We start from the raw sequence: 20019 nt of genomic DNA, 5'->3' as shown, positions 1-20019 counted from the left end.
ATAGTGTACATATATATTTGTCCACTAGGTGTCTCTTTGCATATATATTATGATTCCAGAGATAGCTAATCTAGTTCTGAAGGCAACAGTACATGGATTGTGTCAACAAATGTTACAATTTGGGGGTATTTAACAGTGGCTTTTGGCTCAGCAGGTAAAGAATCTGCCTGCAATGCAGGAGACACAGGAGATTCGGGTTCAATCCTGGTCCTGGTGGGGAAAATCCTCTGGAGGAAGAAATGGCCACCCACTCCAGTATGCTTGCCTCAGAAATCTCATGGACAGAGGAGCCTGTTGGACAACAGTCCATGGGGGTCACAAAGAGACATGACTGAGCGACTGAGCACGTGCGCGCGTGCGCACACACACACACACACACACACACACACACACACACGAATGGGTTTAATAATTTAACAGCTCTTCTTAGAGAGTAAATAGATATACATCTTGGCAAGACCTCTAATACTTCTTTAAAAATTTTGGAGACATTAACCAAGAATTTGTCAGCAGACACAAAAATCAGGTACTTGCATCAAGGTTGTTGAGAGACTGATACAGATATTTAGGAGTGCACCCAGGAAGTGAGCCCTACGTCATTTATGAATGAAGTCTTGGCAAGAGTGCTTAATCTGAACACAAACTGCGTTTGAGTCTCTGATGTCTCTTTCCAGGTACTATATTCCTTCTGATCAGATCCTTCAAAATCACCCCGTGGCAGCTGATCTGTAGCCCTTTGAGTGCATGCTTTGTCGCTCAGTCGTATCTGACTCTTTGCAACCCCATAGACTGTAGCCCGCCAGGCTCCTCTGTCCATGGGATTCTCCAGGCAAGAATACTGGAGTGGGTTGCCATTTCCTTCTTCAGAGGATCTTCGCAACCCCAGGATTGAACCCATGTCTCTTACGTCTCCTGCATTGGCAGGCAGATTCTTTACCACTGAGCCACCTGGGAAGGTCAGCCCTTTGAGTAAAAGATGTCAATTGTGGTGAGTCACATACAGCTTCTCTGAATTGTTCAAATTTGGTAAATTGTTTAAATTTACTCTAACTTGTCCTAAAGTAGAGGGAGGGTCAGAATAAGTCAACAGATATTTATTAGGTGCCTACTGTATGCCTGGCCTGGAGTGTCTACAAGAATTATGGCACTCAATTTATTCTCTAAGAATGTGATGAGATTTACTGTTTGCAGAAAAGCTAAGCATGCTGTTAAGGAGAAGTTGAAAAGGCAAAGTTTATTAGAAGAGGCAGCACTGCTAATATCCAAAGGACCCCGAGCTGGGAGTCTGAAGACTTGAATTCAAATTTTGACTTTATGACTTACTAGCCATGTGAAGTAGCTGGTTTAGGTGCTCTGTATATCAGTTTCTTTATTTGTGAAAGTGTAGGTATTGTTACTTTACTGAGTTGATGTGAAGACTGCAAAGAATTTTTGAGAATCTTGCCGAGTGTCACTGTATCTAAGAGAAGTCGCCTTTTTTTTTTTTGATAAAGGCTGTACCTGTGCTCATGTGCTCAGTTGTGTTCGACTCTTTGTGACCCCATGAACCCACCAGGATCCTCTGTGCGTGGGATTTCCCAGGCAAGAATACTGGAGTAAGGTGCCATTTCCTCATCCAGGGCATCTTTCTGACCTAGGGATCGAACCTGCATCTCTTACCACCTCCTCCTGCATTGGCAGGTGGGTTCCTTACCACTAGTGCCACCCTGGAAGCCCCTTGGTTAAGGCAGCCTTTCCTGTGTTTATGCACAGCAGGTTAGCTCCTTATGGTCATGACCTCTGTTTTTGGATGGGGCCTCATGCACTATTTTGCAAAATCCTAAGTCCCATCAAAGCAGTATTTCCCAAGAAAGAATCAGCCAAACAAAAGAGGAATTTTTGTTCAACTCCAGAGCAATGGGTGCAAGCAGCAGGAAGGTTTTGTAATAGTTTTTCTAGCTTCTTTCTAGCCTGCCATGGTTCCATAGAAGAGGGCCCTGCTGCGTGGAGTTATACTTACTTTTGTGGAAAGAGGGTTCAATGGAGTTATACTTACGTACTTTTGTGGAAAGAGGGTTGTTGGGTAAAGCTTAATTAAGGTGACAGGCTGCCTCAGAGCAGTGTAAACACAGTCTGGATACTACAGTCAGAAACATGTACCTTCTTCCAGAGAGAGAAAATATGCCTGCAAGTCACGTGGAGAAATTTAGAGCTGCCGATTGTAGAAAGGGAAGGGTGATCATTTGCCATTCTTGTCTGGCCCATCTTAGCACACAGCATCTACTCTCGCCCCATACAGGCTGGAGTGAAGTGAATTTAGGGATCAGGTGTTGTTACTAGGAGCGGCCACTGTGGACAAACAGGGTGTATGTACTTTGGGACACCCCGTAGCGGACCTAATAACTGATCCTTTGTGAGAAGGGCTACCAGTGGTTCCTGTGGCCTTGTCATAGGCCTGGAAGCCCTGTTCTTACCTGATGGAGCATACTGGGGCTACACAGACCTTTGAGGAGGTTCCTTGGGTTTCCATCAGAAATCTTATAAATCCATCCTCAGCACACAGCTAGTTGGAATGCTAGAATGACTGACTCCTAGAAGTTCCTTCCATCTGTCACTGGTGCAGGAGAGGAGGCAGGTACTTTGGAGGCTTTATCTGCAGTGGTGCATGAAGTTGCTACTGTGATGTATGTTTTTGTGCATGTGTATGTTGAGGGGGTGGGTGAAAGTTATTTTGCAGGGCCCCTGCCTTTATACATAATTTGAAGAGCCGAAAATCAGTGTGCTAGCTCAGTTCTGGAGGGCTGGTGGGGTTACTCTGGGCTGGCATCGTGGAATTTAAGATAATCCCAGGAACAGAATCAATCCCATAGGTATGAGTCCCACTGGTCTCTGGGCATCTGGTTGACCCCACTAGCTGCTAAAGGGAAAGTGCCTTCTTGGGAGCAATGAGTGCAGGGCACACGTGGGCAGCGCTGGCTACACCTGGAGGGAAATTGGCAGGGCTCCAGTCTCTTGCCAGAGCCCTAGGGCATGCTGGGTTGCAGATCATAATCTGTGAATCTTTCGGGTTCTGGAAGCTGCAAAAGGACCTATATGTTTGAGGTCAAAGATGTAAGGGAGCTTCGTGCCTCGCTAAGGGGGGGGCGGCCACCAGCCTTCTGGGTTGGTGCAGGTTCCTCCAAGAGGTAGAAGAGGGATTGTTGGTCATTGCTTACAGTTTTCCACCTGCCTGTTACTATGGTAAAAATGATTGTTTGGGGATAGAGATTGACATTATTGGCTGAAAGAAGGGCTTTTCCATCTTAGATTTGTGGATTTTTATGTCTAAATTGTAATTGTCAGGGCTGGAAGCTTATGTGGGAAGGCAGGAGGGAGAAGAAAAGATGAGGGCTGCCAATCTCCCCAGACGATGGATCACAGCATTTCAGTGGTGTTGAAAATAAAGTAATTTTAATTATAGTTTCTGTTTAAAAAAAGCTGCGAGTCTTAAAACCATCTGTCGGATTATCCTCAAAGTGGGGAGACCGCAGAAAAGAAATGCAGTGAAATAAGTGGAGGAGTTAAAGACAAAAAAGAGAAAATAAATAAAAGAAGAGGAATAAGACTTTTAAAACTTGTAGGAGAGATGGATTGGGACAGAATGACAATAAAGCTAAAAGGAAAAAGTTTGCAATAATTTGAATAAAATTTTCCCTTTTGTAAATTTCCTGGAAAAATAATAACCACAGATGAGCCCACTCAATACATCCCTGCATGCATGCTCCTGGGGGGCGGGGGTGAAGGGGGGCATCTTGAATTTTGCTCCCTTCTCTCCTACTCTGCCTTAATAAGAGACGTCCTGCTAAGGAGCAAAGCCAGTGGATTGTTTCATGTCCTTCACTTTTTTATCTGAGCAAAGATGCATTTTCTCTGCTGCTCACATGGTGTTGCTGTGATGGACAGTCACTTAACAGAAGATGCTTACAGGCTGGCGTCGCTGCTGGTTAAGTGTGTACTTCCTTGTCACACATTTTCCATGCTTTTTGGTGATTGAGAGTTCTGCTTTTAGGATGACCAGCATTTTCTCCTTCCGAAGAGCTCTAGTTTTTGGATTAAGAATAATGCACATTGTTTGCCTATGCTCTTGGATTGTCTATAAATCCATTTACTGTTCTGAGAGTGTCTTGTTGAACACTAACACTAATTTTAAAGGATACGCCTGTTGTGAATGAATCTGTTGGCTTTTAAACTTTTTGTTCATTACGTTGTTTTCATTTAAGGCTCCATGAGAGAGAGAATAAGTCTAGCCCATAGTTTCTTTCAAACGGAAAACTATCTTGAGATCATAATAAACTGTCTTCTTTAAAAGGGTAGGCATGGTACTTGTTTTACTACATCATCCCAAAGATTACAATTAAGACAGTTACTTTTGGATCAAAAATCTGCAAGCAATAAATGCTGGAGAGGGTGTGGAGAAAAGGGAACCCTCCTACACTGTTGGTGGGAATGCAAACTAGTACAGCCACTATGGAGAACAGTGTGGAGATTCCTTAAAAAATTGCAAATAGAACTACCTTATGACCCAGCAATCCCACTGCTGGGCATACACACCAAGGAAACCAGAACTGAAAGAGACACATGTACCCCAGTGTTCATCGCAGCACTGTTTATAATAGCCAGGACATGGAAACAACCTAGATGTCCATCAGCAGATGAATGGATAAGAAAGCTGGGGTACATATACACAATGGAGTATTACTCAGCCGTTAAAAAGAATTCATTTGAATCAGTTCTGATGAGATGGATGAAACTGGAGCCGATTATACAGAGTGAAGTAAGCCAGAAAGAAAAACACCAATACAGTATACTAACACATATATATGGAATTTAGAAAGATGGCAATGACGACCCTGTATGCAAGATAGCAAAAAAGACACAGATGTGTATAACGGACATTTGGACTCAGAGGGAGAGGGAGAGGGTGGGATGATTTGGGAGAAAGGCATTCTAACATGTATAGTATCATGTAAGAATCGAATTGCCAGTCTATGTCTGACGCAGGATACAGCATGCTTGGGGCTGGTGCATGGGGATGACCCAGAGAGATGTTATGGGGAGGGAGGTGGGAGGGGGGTTCATGTTTGGGAATGCATGTAAGAATTAAAGATTTTAAAATTAAAAAAAAAAAGAAAAGAAAAAAAAAGACAGTTACTTTTGGATCAATGGAAACTATAACTGCCTTTAGTGAATTTTTTTTAAGTTAAAAATTCTAATTATCAACTGTCTGCTTTATCAATAGTGCATTTGTTGTGTATTGATATTCTTAATTTATTTTCTGGTTTTAAAATGATATGGGACCAGAATATGTATTTCTACTTAACTAGTTTACCAAAAAGTTTCTAAAATAAATTGCTAGAATGAAGTTTATTAGGATAAAACAAAAAGGAATGATTCTTCACCAGCATCTTAGCTAGCTTGGGCTGCTGTAACAAAATATTGTAAACAAGGGGGCTTATCAACAGAAATTTACTTCTCACAGTTCTGGAGGCTGGAAGTCCAAGAACATGATGTCAGCTTGGCCAGGTTCAGGTACGATCTCTCTTCTGGGTTGCAGACTGCTGATTCTTCTTGTAGCTACACATGGGGAGAGAGTGAGTCTGGTCTCTTCTTACGAGGGCACTAATTTCATTTATGACGGCTACCTCATACTGCATCATGACCTAATTACCTTCCAAAGTCCTCACCTCCAAATACTATCATGCTTGGAATTAGATGTCAACATATGAATTTTGCAGGGACACAAACATTCAGTCCAGAAAACCAGTAATAAATTTAGGAACAATCTCATCTTTGGAATTGTAATGAAATATATTTCCACTTTTCAATTACAGGACTTATCAGAAATACAAATATTTTATTTGATTTCATTTCAGAAATACAAATATTTTATTTAATTTCATTTCAGAAATACAAATATTTTATTTGATTTCGTCTCACTGACTTAAAAAATAGTAATGACCTTAGTGTTTTTGCTAAGTGTCATGTGGTATTGGGAGAAGGCAATGGCAACCCACTCCAGTACTCTTGCCTGGGAAGTCTCACGGACGGAGGAGACTGGCGGGCTGCAGTCCATGGGGTTGCTGAGTAGGACATGACTGAGTGACTTCACTTTCACTTTTCACTTTCACGCATTGTGTTCTCCAGTGTTCTTGCCTGCAGAATCCCAGGGATGGGGGAGCCTGGTGGGCTGCCGTCTATGGGGTCGCACAGAGTTGGACACGACTGAAGCGACTTAGCAGCAGGAGCAGCAGCATGTGGTATTGTTAAGGAACTGTTCTTTAAAGAAGGTAATTGTCTCAGATATGACTAAGAAAACTATTTCCTTAAACTCTGAAATAAGATACCAAAAATGTCTCTAGGAGAGTAGGTTAGGGACTTTATTCAACCTTGAAGTGGGAAAGCTATTTTATTTGATGAAACCTGTTATCTAACTTGTTCAAATCCTTTAGTTGTGTGCTAACTCCATTAGGAAGAATAGTTTTCTATAATAAAGCGATTTCTGGGTAATTACACCCATTCTAGGTAATTGCTACCTCTTGTTGAGCATCTACGTGTCTCCCATATGATATTTCACTTAATTCTAACAAAATCCTATCAGCTGGTTATTGTCATTTCTGTTTAATGGATGAAGCACTTACTATTTAGAGAAATTAGGTGAATTTTTTTTTTTAAGTTTCCACATTTAAGTGGTGGAGTGAGATCTGTTTGGCCCTAAACCATGTGTGTGCAGTGATTTTAAAACATTTTTTTTTTGGTTGTATATCTATAAAATAATATGGAAACCCTACATACTTCCTCAAATTTTAAGTTGTCACCCAGAGTTTTTATCATATGTTTAAATAGTTGCAAAAGATGAAATTTGTGGCATATTATGAATCTTGATAGTGAAGAAAGGTTATATGTGCATGCTAAGTCACATCAATCATGTCTGACTCTTTGCGATGCTATGCACTATTGCCCACCAGACTCCTCTGTCCATGGGATTTTCCAAGCAGGCATATGGGAGTGGGTTGCCACAACCCCCTCCAGGAGATCTTCCTGACCCAGAATCAAACCCACGTCTCCTATGGCTCTTGCCACCGGGAAAGCCTGAAAAATGTTATATTCTCTTTAAATATAACATTAAATGTAAACAGAAATTTGGTATGTTTATTTTTTTAAAGTAATCTTTGGAGTTTTAGATTTTACATAGCACTTTTCCCCCCTAGAACTCATATTTTTATTCCAATACTCCATGGATTTTTGTACAATTATAAAATATTTTTATGCTTAAAACTTATTAATAATCCTATGATACATTTCAACAATATATTGCATATATTTAAAATGAAATTTACTAAAAAATTTTGAAGTGGCATAATCCTTTAAACCATAAATGATTTCATTTGGAGTGAGCCATTATAATTATTATTGGTTTGTAACTTAACAAAAAATATAAATATGTTGCACATCTTGACAAATGATGATTAATACAAGAGGTAAATGTTTTTATTGAAAATGCAGTGTTTAATGACACAGATGAGATTTTCTTCCTAATTTTGTTGTTCAGTCTCTCAGTCGTGTCCGATTCTGTGCAACTCCATGAACTGCAGCACGCCAGGCTTCCCCATCCATTACCATCTCCCACAATTTGCTTAAACTCATGTCCATTGAGTCAGTGATGCCACCCAACCATCTCATCCTCTGTCATCCCCTTCCCCTCCTGCCTTCAATCTTTCCCAGAATCAGGGTCTTTTCTAATGAGTCGGCTCTTCACATCAGGTGGCCAAAGTGTTGGGTATGTAACAATACCCATGAGTATTATTTATTTCTAGTATTAGAGTTCAGAACCAGTTTTAATCATATTATTGTTTTTTAGGTATGTAAGCACTTAAAACTATTTTTCATATAAATAAATAGGTGGGAATGGAGTACTTTTTGAACTTCTTCCAAGAATATGCCAAATATCACAACTACTTTAATGATTAATAGACTTAAAATAGATTTTTCTTCAATTTTGTTGAAAGCAAAGAATTGGAAACTTGATTTATAAATATTATTTGTTACATCTTGTTAGGCTCTTATATGTTTTTAATTCCTGGGAATTATACAAAAATTCTTTATCAAAACATCAGAGAACTTAACACTTCTTCCTTTAACTCTTTCACTCATAGGCACCTTCCTTAAACTAATATTCTCAGAAAGGTTGGGACTATGGAAAAAGTATTACTTCCAAAGCACTTTTGCCAGCATTAGTATAATTTTCCACAAGCTAATTTTATTGTGTGCTTTATAAGTATTTTTATCGAATCTTGCTGCTACCTAATATTTAGAGATACCATGTACCCTATAACATCGTTAGCTGAGCTGGTTCTTTTTGTCCAGACCATAAGCAAGTGTATTTCCATGAGTCTTCATAAATATCATCCCACTTCCTAATTCTTCTAAAGTATGGCTGTGTGCTTTGTATGGAAGAGGAGAAACTAGATTAAGCTTAGGTGGTTCTGACGATTCTTCTGCCTCACTCTGAATCATTTTGGTGACATTTTAGATTTCACATATGTCGACCACCTCAGGAAATATAGTACCCAAACTCCAAAGCCACTACATGAACTACTTAAGTGAACATTCACATAGCCTCCGTAAAGGCACGTCCTCTCTCACCTATGCCTCCTTCCACCAGTGTTTGCATATTATTTCTGCCCATTTGCTCTCTAACTTGGGGAGGTTTGACATCACACAGTCTCATTTCCACCTTCTGCAGATTGGGAAGGGGATTTCTCATGGGCTATTCATGACAGTACTATTCCACTAAATGAAATAAAAAATTGAAATTCATAGGTTTTCTTTATGGAAACTCATCTGTAGTTCAGAGCTTTTATTTTCTGTATTTTAAATTCATTTACTCAACAAATGTCTATTTAATCAACCAGTATACAAAGATGGGGTACAGAGCAATAAACAGATAGACAAGGTAAGAGAATGCCTTCTGCCCTCAGGTAAGTTACTATGGTGGGAGTCAGATGTTAGCAAAGTAATTGCAAAATTAAGAATTCTGTACAATTATGAGACCTTCTATGAATAAAAGATAAGGGGCTAATGAGAACATACAAAAAGATACTGATCTCCAATAAATATAGTGGAAAGCTTCCTTGACTAAGTGAGAATTGACCTGACTGCTGAAAAGCATGCATTAAGGTTCTGCAATGGGTAGACACATGTTTGAGGCATTGATTCATAACCACTGAGCTACCAAGAAAGTCCCACTATACATATTTTGCTGTAGATTTCTTCAGACTTTTCCCTCCAAGGCACTGATGTGTGAGTTGTATCATATAAACCTATATTTTTATAATAAAAAGTGAATGAAGTTCCACTGCACACACTTTCCCTACTGTTTCATTAAGAATATATTGTAAACTTTCTTATGTTTGGTATGGTGCTCAGTTGCTTCAGTCGTGTCTGACTCTTGCGACCCAATGGACTGTAGCCCATCAGGTTCCTCTGTCCATGGGATTCTTCAAGCACAAATTCTGGAGTGGGTTGCCATGCCCTCCTCCAGAGGATCTTCTCACACCAAGGATTGAACCTGAGTCTCCTGTGTCTCCTGCATTGGCAGGTGGGTTCTTTACCACTCATGCCACCCGGGAAGCCCATAGTTGATGGCAGATAGTAAAGATTCAGCAAATGTCAGCAGTCATTGTGAATGTCACCATTGTCATCAACATCACCATTGTTATCAACATCAACAATTGTCCTCCAGCAAGGCTATAATAATTGGGCATCCCAACAACAAGTTTTTCTTTCAACACCCTCCACCAAACTTGGCTTCTAACATTTTTTTTGTGTATGCCAGTCATGAAGATTAAACATGGAGTTAGGCTGTTGTTTTACTTTGAGCTTATTTCATTACTAATGAGACTGAATATTGTGGTTGGTTAGTCACTAAGTCGTGTCTGACTCTTTGCGACCCCATGGACTGCAGCACATCAGGCTTCTCTGTCCTCCACTATCTCCTGGAATTTGTTGAATTCATGTCCAGTAAGTCAGTGATGCTATCTAACCATCTCATCCTCGGCTGCTTCCTTCTCCTTCTCAATCTTTCCCAGCCTCAGAGTCTTTTCCAATGAGTTGGCTCTTTGCATTAGGTAGCCAATGTTTGTCATTTGTATTTTTATGTTTTGAATTTTCCTAAACTTGTTATCTGATTAGTTTGATAATTATTTTGTTTTATAAAATTTTTAATATTTTTATCGAAGCATAGGTGACATTGTGTTAGTTTCTGGTGTACAACAAAGTGATTCAGTTTTATATAATATGTGAGTGAAATGAAAGTCGCTTAGTTGTGTCCGACTCTTTGTGACCACATGGACTCTACAGTCCATGGAATTCTCTAGGCCAGAATACTGGAGTGGGTAGCCTTTCCCTTCTCCAGGGGATCTTCCCAACCCAGGGATCGAACCCAGGTCTCCTGCAGTGCAGGCAGATTCTTTACCAGCTGAGCCACAAGGGAATATGTATAATATGTACATGAATACAAATGTATATGTATATATATATATATTTTATATAGTTTTCAGATTATTTTCCATTATAGGTTATTATAAAGTATTGAATATAGTGCCCTGTTCTCTACAGTAGAACTTCGTTATTTATCTGTCTTGTATAAGTTCAGTTGCTCATTCGTGTCTGACTCTTTGCCACCCCATGGACTTCAGCACGCCAGACCTCCCTGTCCATCACCAACTATCAGAGCTGGCTCAAACTCATGTCCATCGAGTTGGTGATGCCATCCAATGGTCTCATCCTCTGTTGTCCCCTTTTCCTCCTGCCTTTAATCATTCCCAGCATCAGAGTCTTTTCCAGTAAGTCAGTTCTTTGCATCAGGTTGCCAAAGGATTGGAGTTTCAGCTTCAGCATCAGTCCTTCCAATGAATATACAGGACTGATTTCCTTTAGGACTGACTAGTTTGATCTCCTTGCAGTCCAAGGGGCTCTCAAGAGTCTTCTCCAACACCACAGTTCAAAGCATCAATTCTTCGGCACTCAGCTTTCTTTATAGTCCAACTCTCACATCCATACATGACTACTGGAAAAATCACTGCTTTGACTAGACAGACCTTCGTTGACAAAGTAATGTCTCTGCTTTTTAATAAGCTGTCTAGGTTGGTCATAACTTTTCTTCCAAGGACCAAGTGTCTTTGGATTTCATGGCTGCAATCACCATCTGCAGTGATTTTGGAGCCCCCCAAAATAAAGTCTGTCACTGTTTCCATTGTTTTCCCATCTATTTGCCATGAAATGATGGGACCAGATGCCATTTGGCATCTTCATTTTTTGAATGTTGAGTTTTAAGTCAAAATTTTAACTCTCCTCTTTCACTTTCATCAAGACACTCTTTAGTTCTTCTTTACTTTCTGCCGTAAGGGTGGTGTCATCTGCATATCTGAGGTTATTGTTAATTTCTCCCGGCAATCTGGATTCCAGCTTGTGCTTCATCCAGCCCTGCATTTCGTTTGTTCTTCATCCAGCTTGGCATTTTGTATACTGTAGTGTGTATCTATTAATATGAAGCTCTTAATTATCCCTCCTCTTTTCCCTTTGGTAATCATAGTTTTGTTTTCTGTCTATCTGTGAGTCTGTTTCTGTTTTGTAAATAAGTTCATTTATATCATTTTAAAAGATTTTATGTGTAACTGAAATAATATGATATTTGTCATTCTCTGTTTGACTTATTTCACTTAGTATGCTAATCTCTAGGTTCATACATGTTACTGCAAATGGCATGATTTCATTCTTTTGTATTGCTGAATAATATTCCATTGTATACATATCACAATTTCTTTATTCACTCACATGTCAGTGGGCACTTAGCTTGCTTTCTTGTCTGGCTACTGTAGGGTGCATGTATCTTTTCAAGTTAGAGTTTTCATCTTTTCTGGATATAGAGGCAGGAGTGGGATTGCTGTATCATATGGTAACTATTTTTAGTTTTTTAAGAAATCTCCATACTATTCTCCACAGTGGCTGCACCAATTTACATTCCCACCAAAAGTGTAGGAGGGTTCCCTTTTCTCCACATCCTCTCCAGCATTTCCTATTTGTAGAATTTTTGATGACAGTTATTCTGACTGGTGTGAGGTGATACAGCATTGTAGTTTTGATTTGCATTTCTCTAATAATTAGCAATGTTAAGTGTCTTTTCATGTGCCTGCTGGCAATTTGTATGTCTTCTTAGAAGAGATGTCTATTTATGAATAGGTCTTCTGCCCAGTTTTTGGTTGGGTTGGTTCTTCCTTTTTTTTTTTTTTTTAATATTGAGCTGTATGAGCTGTTCGCATATTTTGGAAATTAATCCCTTGTCAGTTCTAGCATTTGCAAACATTTTCTCCCATTCCATAGGTTGTCTTTTTGTTTTGTTTATGATTTCCTTTGCTGTGCAAAAACTTTTAAGTTTGATTAGGCCCATTTGTTTTTTTAAAATTTTATTTCTTTTGTCTTGGGAGACTGACTTGAGATGACATTGCTGCAATTTATGACAGAGAACGTTTCTTCTATGTTCTCTTCTAGGAGTTTTATCGTGTCATGTCTTGTATTTAAATCTTTTTTATTTTTTAATTTTTACAGTGTTATGTTGATTTCTGCCATACGACAATGCAAATCAGCCATAATTGCACATCTATCCCTTCCCTCTTGAGCTTCCCTCCCCTCCCCCATTTCATCCTTCTAAGTCATCACAGAGCAGCAGACTGGGATCCCTGTTATACAGCAACTTCTCAACAACTATCCATTTTACACACGATAGCGTATTTGTTGGTGCTACGTTCTCCATTCATCCCACTCGCTCCCTCCCCAACTGTGTCCACAAGTCCATTCCCTACATTTGCATCGTCATTCCTTCCCTGAAAATAGGTTCATCAATACCATTTTTATGGATTCCATATACATGCAGTAATATGTGATGTCTGTTTTTCTCATTCTGGCTTACTTCATTCTGTGTAACAGGCTCTAGGTTCATCGACCTCACTAGAACTGACTCAAATTTGTTTTTTTAATGGCTAAGTAACATTCCATTGTAAATATGTACTACATATTCTCTATCCATTCATCTGTCTATGGACATCTAGATTGCTTCCATGTCCTAGCTGTTGTACATAGTGCTGCAATGAACACTGGGGTACATGTGTCTTTCAGAACTCTGTTTTTTTCCAAGTATGTGCCCAGTAGTGGGGTTGCTGCATCATATGGTAGATTTTTTTCCTAGTTTTTTTAGTGGCTGTATCAGTTTACATTCCCACCAACAGTGGAGGGTTCCCTTTTATTTATATCCTCTCCAGCATTTATTGTTTGTAGATTTTTTGATGATGGCAATTTTGACTGGTGTGAAGTGATACGTCATTGTAATTTTGATTTGCATTTCTCTAATAATTAGTGGTGCTGAGCTTCTTTTCTTGTGTTTATTGTATCTCTTCTTTGGAGAAATGTCTGTTTAGGTTTTCTGTCCATTTTTTTAATAGGGCTTTTTGTTTTCCTGACATTGAACTGTATGAGCTGTTTATATATTACGGAGGTGGTTAATCTTTTGTCAGTTGTTTCATTTGCAATTATATCCTCCCATTCTGAGGGTTGTCTTTTAATCCTGTTTATAGTTTCCTTTGCAGAAGCTTTTAAGTTTAATTAGGTCCCATTTGTTTATTTTTGTTTTTATTTCCATTCCTCTAGGAGGTGGATCAAAGAGGATCTCATTGTGATTTATGGCAAAGTGTGTACTGCCTATCTTTCCCTCTAAGAGCTTTACAATTTCTTACATTTAAGTTTTTAATCCATTTTGAGTTCATTTTTGTGTATGGTGTGAGGGAGTGTTCTGACTTCATTGATTTACATGCAACTGTTATGCTGTCCCAACAACCCCTGCTGAAGAAGAGACTGTCTTTTCTCCATTGTATATTCTTGCTTCCCTTGTCAAAGATGAATCAATCATAGGTCTGTGGGTCTGTTTCTAGACTCTTTATTCTGTTTCATTGACCTATATATCTGTTTTCATGTCATTGCCATGCTATTTTGATTAGTGTAGTTTTGTAGTATTGTCTGAAGTCTGGGAGAGTCTTGTTTCTTGTTCTTTTTCTTCAGGATTGCTTTGGCAATTCTGTGTATTTTGTGGTTCTATATAAATTTTAGGATTGTTTAATTCTGTGAAAAATGTCATGGGTTATTTATAGGGATTGCATTGAATCTGTGATTGCTTTGGGTACTGTGGTCATTTTTAATATTAATACTTCCAGTCCAAGAGCATGGGGTATCTTTCCATTTCTTTGAATCAGCTTTAGTTTCCTTTATCAATGTTTTATAGTTCTCAGTGTATAAGTCTTTCATCTCCTTGATCAGGTTTATTTCAAGGTATTTTATTTTTTTGACATGATTTTCAAAGAGATTGCCTTTTTACTTCCTCTTCCTGACTTTTCTTTTCTTTTCTCCCTGTATCTGGATATGTTTCCTACTTTAGGTCTGGGAAGTTTTCAGCTGTAATTTCCTCAAATACATTTTTGATCCCCTTTTCTCTCTCTCTCTTTTTTTTTTCTTCTGGTACCCTTATTTGTAGATTGGCATGCTTTATATATCTCATAGGTCTCATATGTTGCTTTCTTTATTTTTTTCATTTTTCTATCTGTTTTCTCTTCTGATTGGGTAGTTTCTAGGTCACTTTTTTGTTTGGAATTGTTTAATTTGCTATTTATTGCCTTTAGCTCAGTTTTCATCTTGGAATTGAGTTGTCTAATTTTAATTGGCCCCTCTTTATAGTTTCCAGTTCCTTGATACAGGGATCCCTATTTCTAGCAATAATCTTTCTTAATTTCTTCAAAATTTGTATTACTTCCTTTTTGAACTCAGGGTCTAGTAAACTGAAAAAGCCTGTTTCATTACTTGGTCTTTCAGGCGACTTCTCTTGTTCTTTTATTGGTGAATAGTTTCTCTGCTCCTTCATTTTAGTTACATTTCTGTGACTCAATTTAGGAGAAACAGTTATCTGTTGTGGTCCTGAAGGGCTGTTTTTATGTGGGAACATTCTATATGAGTCTCACTGATGCCAGGGCTGCTTTTGGTATGGCTACCTGCCACATCGTTCTTCAGGGGTGGTGTGCTAGCCAGTACCCCCTTTTCAGGGGTGAAGGTTATATTGTGGTGATCGGAGGCTGCACTGGTTTTTGGAGGGGGTCTCCTCTTTGCTCTGTGGTGGTCATAGCTCTGTCAAGGGCAGGGCCTGTTCTCCAGCTGTTGAAGTAGAAGCTCTCAGATCTGGTTCTAAGCTGCGGTGTGAGGTAGGCAGGACTCGTGTACTTTTGCTGGTAACGGAGCCCGTGGGTATTCTTCCGCCAGAGCTATCCACTGGGACGTGCTCTCTGTGATATTCTCTGTCACGCTTGTGTGTGCTCACGAGGTGCACTGTTGCCGAAACTGCCCTCTGCCCCACCTCAGCAAAGGAAAAGCCGGTAGTCAGCTAGGAAGTCCTTCCGGTGCTGTGCTCAGGAAGCTGCCAGTGGTGTGAATCTTCTGTGAATGTCAGGCACCCACCAGGAATCAGTTCAGATTTCAGCCCCACCCTGCGTATGGGCCACCCACACGTGCTTGTGTGTGCCCAGAGCTTGTAGAGTGGAGCTGCACCCTCTGTGAGCAAGCTGAGGATGAAGCTGCTCTGGTGGGGCCATGCCACTCCCTTCGCATGTGCACTGACAAATTGGGTTCCCGTTGGTCCTATACACACCTCCAGTGGCCTGAACCATTCTTGAGGCCTTTGGGATTGTCTCTGCATCCAAACCAAATCTTCTCCCTGGGTCTGTCTGCTGAAGTCCTGTGTACCAGCAACCAGCCGCCACCATGCCCTCCACCAGGGATGTATCTCAGGCTGGGGTGTGCAGTGAGGTGGCCAGGACCTTCTGGGCACCTTTCTCTCTGTCCTGCTCCTGCATGCTGGCTACTGTGTCCTCTTCTGAGTCCCTGAAACTCCATATCTTGTTGAGGGGTCCCAGAATGAGAAGCTTTCATAGCTCAGGTCTATCCCAAGCTTCTTTGTTTTGTCCTTTCATCCCACCCAGTTATGCAGTGGTCTTTCTTGCAGTGTTGATTCTATGAGATCCTCAGCATTCAGTGGGTATTCTGTGAGAACTGGTCCATATGTAGATGTATTTTTGATGTATTTGTGGGAAGAGGTGAGCTCCATGTCCTTCTATTACACCGTCTTGGTCTCCCAGTCTACTTATTATTTTCTTATTGGTGAATAAGAGAACTGTCTAAGTTATGATTTTTACGTATTAAATGAATACTGCAAATGTTTTCACCAGCCTGTGATTTGATTTTCCATTTATGTTTTACTGTATTTTTTAAACAAGTGAGTTAAAAATTAAGTAAATTGGTCAGTCTTTTTTTATTGTGGTTTTTCTCTTTGGCATTTTACAAATAAATGTTTTATTCATATCAATGTGATATAAATATGGCATTTTTGACATAAAGAAGGGCTATGCATCTTCAGAATTTGGGAACCATTGGTGTAAGAAATAAAGTCACATGGGGGTATGGATCTGTCACTGGGAAGAGGTGAAAGGCTCTTTCCTTTGCAGAGAGTTTTAGCGGCTTGTGGATGTTTAACAAGTTTGTTGCTTATCAAAGTCTGAAGATGTGAGATTTTTTTTTTTTAGTCTGAGGATATGAAATTTTCTCCTTTTTGTTTTCATCTTCTTTTCTTGAAACCAGAGTGTCTAGTTTCTCAGGTAATCCACTACAAAGTGCAATACATCAAAGGGGGCTCATCTTCATATTAAAGTCGAGATTTCTGAGGCTGAGGGATTGGTTACATTTTTGAAATTGTTCAGTTAATACCATCAGAACAATAGTAATGGATCAGATATGTCCACATCTTACATTATGTTGTTCATCTTGAAGATGAAAATATTTTCACTGTTCAAAAATGCATCTCTATGTATGATAATTGTTGTTGTTTAGTTGCTCAGTCATGTCTGACTCTTTGCCACCCCGTGGACTGTAGCCAGGCTCCTCTGTCCTTGGGATTTCCCAGGCAAGAATACTGAAATAGGTTTGCATTTCCTTCTCTCGGGGAACTTCCTGACCCAGGGATAGAACCTGTGTCTCTTGCAATATAGGCTGATTCTTTATCTCTGAGTCACCAGGGAAGCCCTTAGTACAATATTAAGTAGATAAAAAATATATACAATATATCTTGCTGTAGACTTGAAAGAAATACTGACACATGTGCAATTAAAATTCTGGCTTATTTTATGAACTCAGTTTTTAACGGTTTGGCTTATTCTGAATTAAAAGGCCTTGTAAGGAATTGCTTTTATTGTGAAATTCATCAATCAAAATACAAGTGCTTTTCTTCCTGTCAAGAAGATATACAATTTTAAGAGTGATTTCCTGCAACATTTAACTGAAAATGCTTTTTCTCTTCTAGCTTTTGTTTCTACCAATCTGACGTCATACATGGCTACTGATGGCAATGAGCTTGTAAGTATTCTTTGGAATATTCAGACTTCAAGTATCGTCAGTTTGATGAATGAGTGAAAAATTAGGTTGATTTTAAGTTTGACTCGCTACTTATTGTCCGTTTCATTAGTCATAATGGGATGAAAGAGCTTCCCTAGTAGCTTAGATGGTAAAGCATTTGCCTGCAATACAGGAGACCTGGGTTCGATCCAGGGGTTGGGAAGATCCCCTGGAGAAGGAAATGGCAAACCAACCACTCCAGTATTCTTGCCTGGAGTATTCCATAGACAGAGGAGCCTGGCATGCTACAGTCCATGGGGTTGCAAAGAGTCACACATGACTAAGTGACTAACATACACAATAGAATTAAATGATCCCTTTGTTAGAGTTCGAAAGTTTCTTATGATCACCAAGCATTTGTTTAAGACCCCTAGCTGTTTAAATATCATGAAACATAACCACGAATTTGATATAATGTACATAAATTTGTCTCTATTTTCAATTGATTCTGGTATAGTATAACCTCTCATGCAACTTCTATGGGAATAATTCTGCTAATTATTATGCCAAAATTATAGGTTCCTTTTAAAATAATTTTATAGCCATAAATTTGCCTAAATTAGGTAAGTCAATTAAGCAAGTTTCCTCTATTAGATGAGAAAATTCAAGCAAGGAAAATAGAGATGTTGATGTAACATGATACTTCAGATGGAAGGGGATGCTCAGACTATAGTCCACCAGGCTCCTCTGCCCATGGAATTTTTCAGACAAGAATACTGGAGTGGGTTGCCTTTTCCTCTTCCAGGGGATCTTCCTGACCCAGGGATTGAATCTGCATCTCTTATGTCTCCTGCATTCGCAGGCAGATTCTTTTCCACTAGTGCCACCTGGGAAGCCCCTTTAGTGGTTGATTATGCAGGGAAGATAGAGAAGTTAGTATAAGTAACATGACACTTCAAATAGAAGAGGATGCAGTGCATGTGGGATGGGATGGTGAGCATCTTTGGGCAAATCTAATGACTTCATGATGAATGCATAGGACAGAGTTTTGGGGGTAGAACCAAAAGCAGAAGCAGAAGTGGGGTGTTGAGAAAATATAGTATAGACTTCCTGCCAAATAGGGAACGTGGATAGTGGTTTCCTGGTACATATTAAGAAATGGATGTCAAGGCAAGTTGTATTATAATGACAGAGAAATTGAGTGAACTAGACAGCTCCTGGAAGAGATACTTTACTATAAAGCAGGACAACATATTAATTCTCTGCTTGATAACAATTTCATATTCCAGAGAGAGAGAAGGCAAAGAGCACTTTTGTTTTGATGCTCCTTGTAATTGAGGAAATCTTTGCTAATGATGTAAAATGGTGGATAGTTTGGGAGACAAGGGTGCAGAAAACTAAAAATGAAAATTATAGTCACTTATGCAACCTAGAAATTCACTATCTAAAACTTGCAGAAAGAAGGAAGTCTGATTTTTTTGCACATGAATGGGTGTGTGTTTGATAATAGAAATATGAATATTCACAGTGAAGATAAGGAAGAACAATTAAGAGAATAAATGTGCTGCAATTGAAAATTTTTGCTAGGATTAGATATAAAGCTGTGTGTCAGTTGAGTTCAGTTCAGTTCAGTCAGTCAGTCATGTCTGACTCTTTGCAATCCCATGAACCACAGCACGCCAGGCTTCCCTGTCCATCACCAACTCCCGAAGTCCGCCCAAACCCATGTCCATGGAGTCGGTGATGCCATCCAACCATCTCATCCTCTGTCGTCACCTTCTGCTCCTGCCCTCAATTTTTCCCAGCATCAGGGTCTTTTCCAATGAGTCAGCTCTTCACATCAGGTGGCCAAAGTATTGGAGTTTCAGCTTCAACATCAGTCCTTCCAATGAACACCCAGGACTGATCTCCTTTAGGATGTACTGGTTGGATCTCCTTGCAGTCCAAGGGACTCTCAAGAGTCTTCTCCAACACCAAAGTTCAAAAGCATCAATTCTTTGGCACTCAGCCTTCTTCACAGTCCAACTCTCACATCATACATGACCACTGGATAAACCATAGCCTTGACTAGATGGACCTTTGTTGGCAAAGTAATGTCTCTGCTTTTGAATATGCTATCTAGGTTGGTCATAACTTTTCTTCCAAGTAGTAAGCGTCTTTTAATTTCATGGCTGCAATCACCATCTGCAGTGATTTTGGAGCCCAGAAAAATAAAGTCAGCCATTGTTTCCATTGTTTCTCTATCTATTTCCCATGAAGTGATGGGACTAGATGCCATGATCTTAGTTTTCGGAATGTTTAGCTTTAAGCCAACTTTTTCACTCTCCTCTTTCACTTTCATCAAGAGGCTCTTTAGTTCTTCTTCACTTTCTGCCATAAGGGTGGTGTCATCTGCATATCTGAGGTTTTAGTATTTCTCCCGGCAATCTTGATTCTAGCTTGTGGTTCCTCTATCCCAGAGTTCCTCATGATGTACTCTGCATATAAGTTAAATAAGCAGGTTGACAATATACAGCCTTGATGTAC

General features: G+C 39.6%; 1 protein-coding gene across 18 annotated transcripts in view; it reads left to right on the top strand.

Annotated features, from left to right (window-relative positions):
- The window catches only part of IPCEF1 (interaction protein for cytohesin exchange factors 1), a 172277-nt gene that overhangs the window by 54801 nt on the left and 97457 nt on the right, over positions 1–20019 (top strand). For 10 of the 18 annotated variants that reach the window (XM_069598752.1, XM_069598769.1, XM_069598760.1 and 7 more), the window contains one exon: positions 17462–17514. The exons of 3 other annotated variants lie outside the window; for them this stretch is intronic. In XM_069598752.1, the coding sequence (XP_069454853.1) occupies positions 17491–17514 (24 nt within the window). In that variant the 5' untranslated portion in view covers positions 17462–17490. Of the gene's footprint in view, positions 1–6162; positions 6306–17461; positions 17515–20019 lie in introns of all 18 variants that reach the window. 5 more of the 18 variants (XM_069598764.1, XM_069598757.1, XM_069598765.1 and 2 more) reach the window with 1 other exon arrangement.

The sequence above is a fragment of the Ovis canadensis genome, chromosome 8 (genome assembly GCF_042477335.2).
Source record: "Ovis canadensis isolate MfBH-ARS-UI-01 breed Bighorn chromosome 8, ARS-UI_OviCan_v2, whole genome shotgun sequence".
Lineage (NCBI taxonomy): Eukaryota > Metazoa > Chordata > Mammalia > Artiodactyla > Bovidae > Ovis > Ovis canadensis.
Note: the sequence above shows the minus strand (reverse complement) of the source record. Positions and strands in the feature narration are given on the sequence as shown.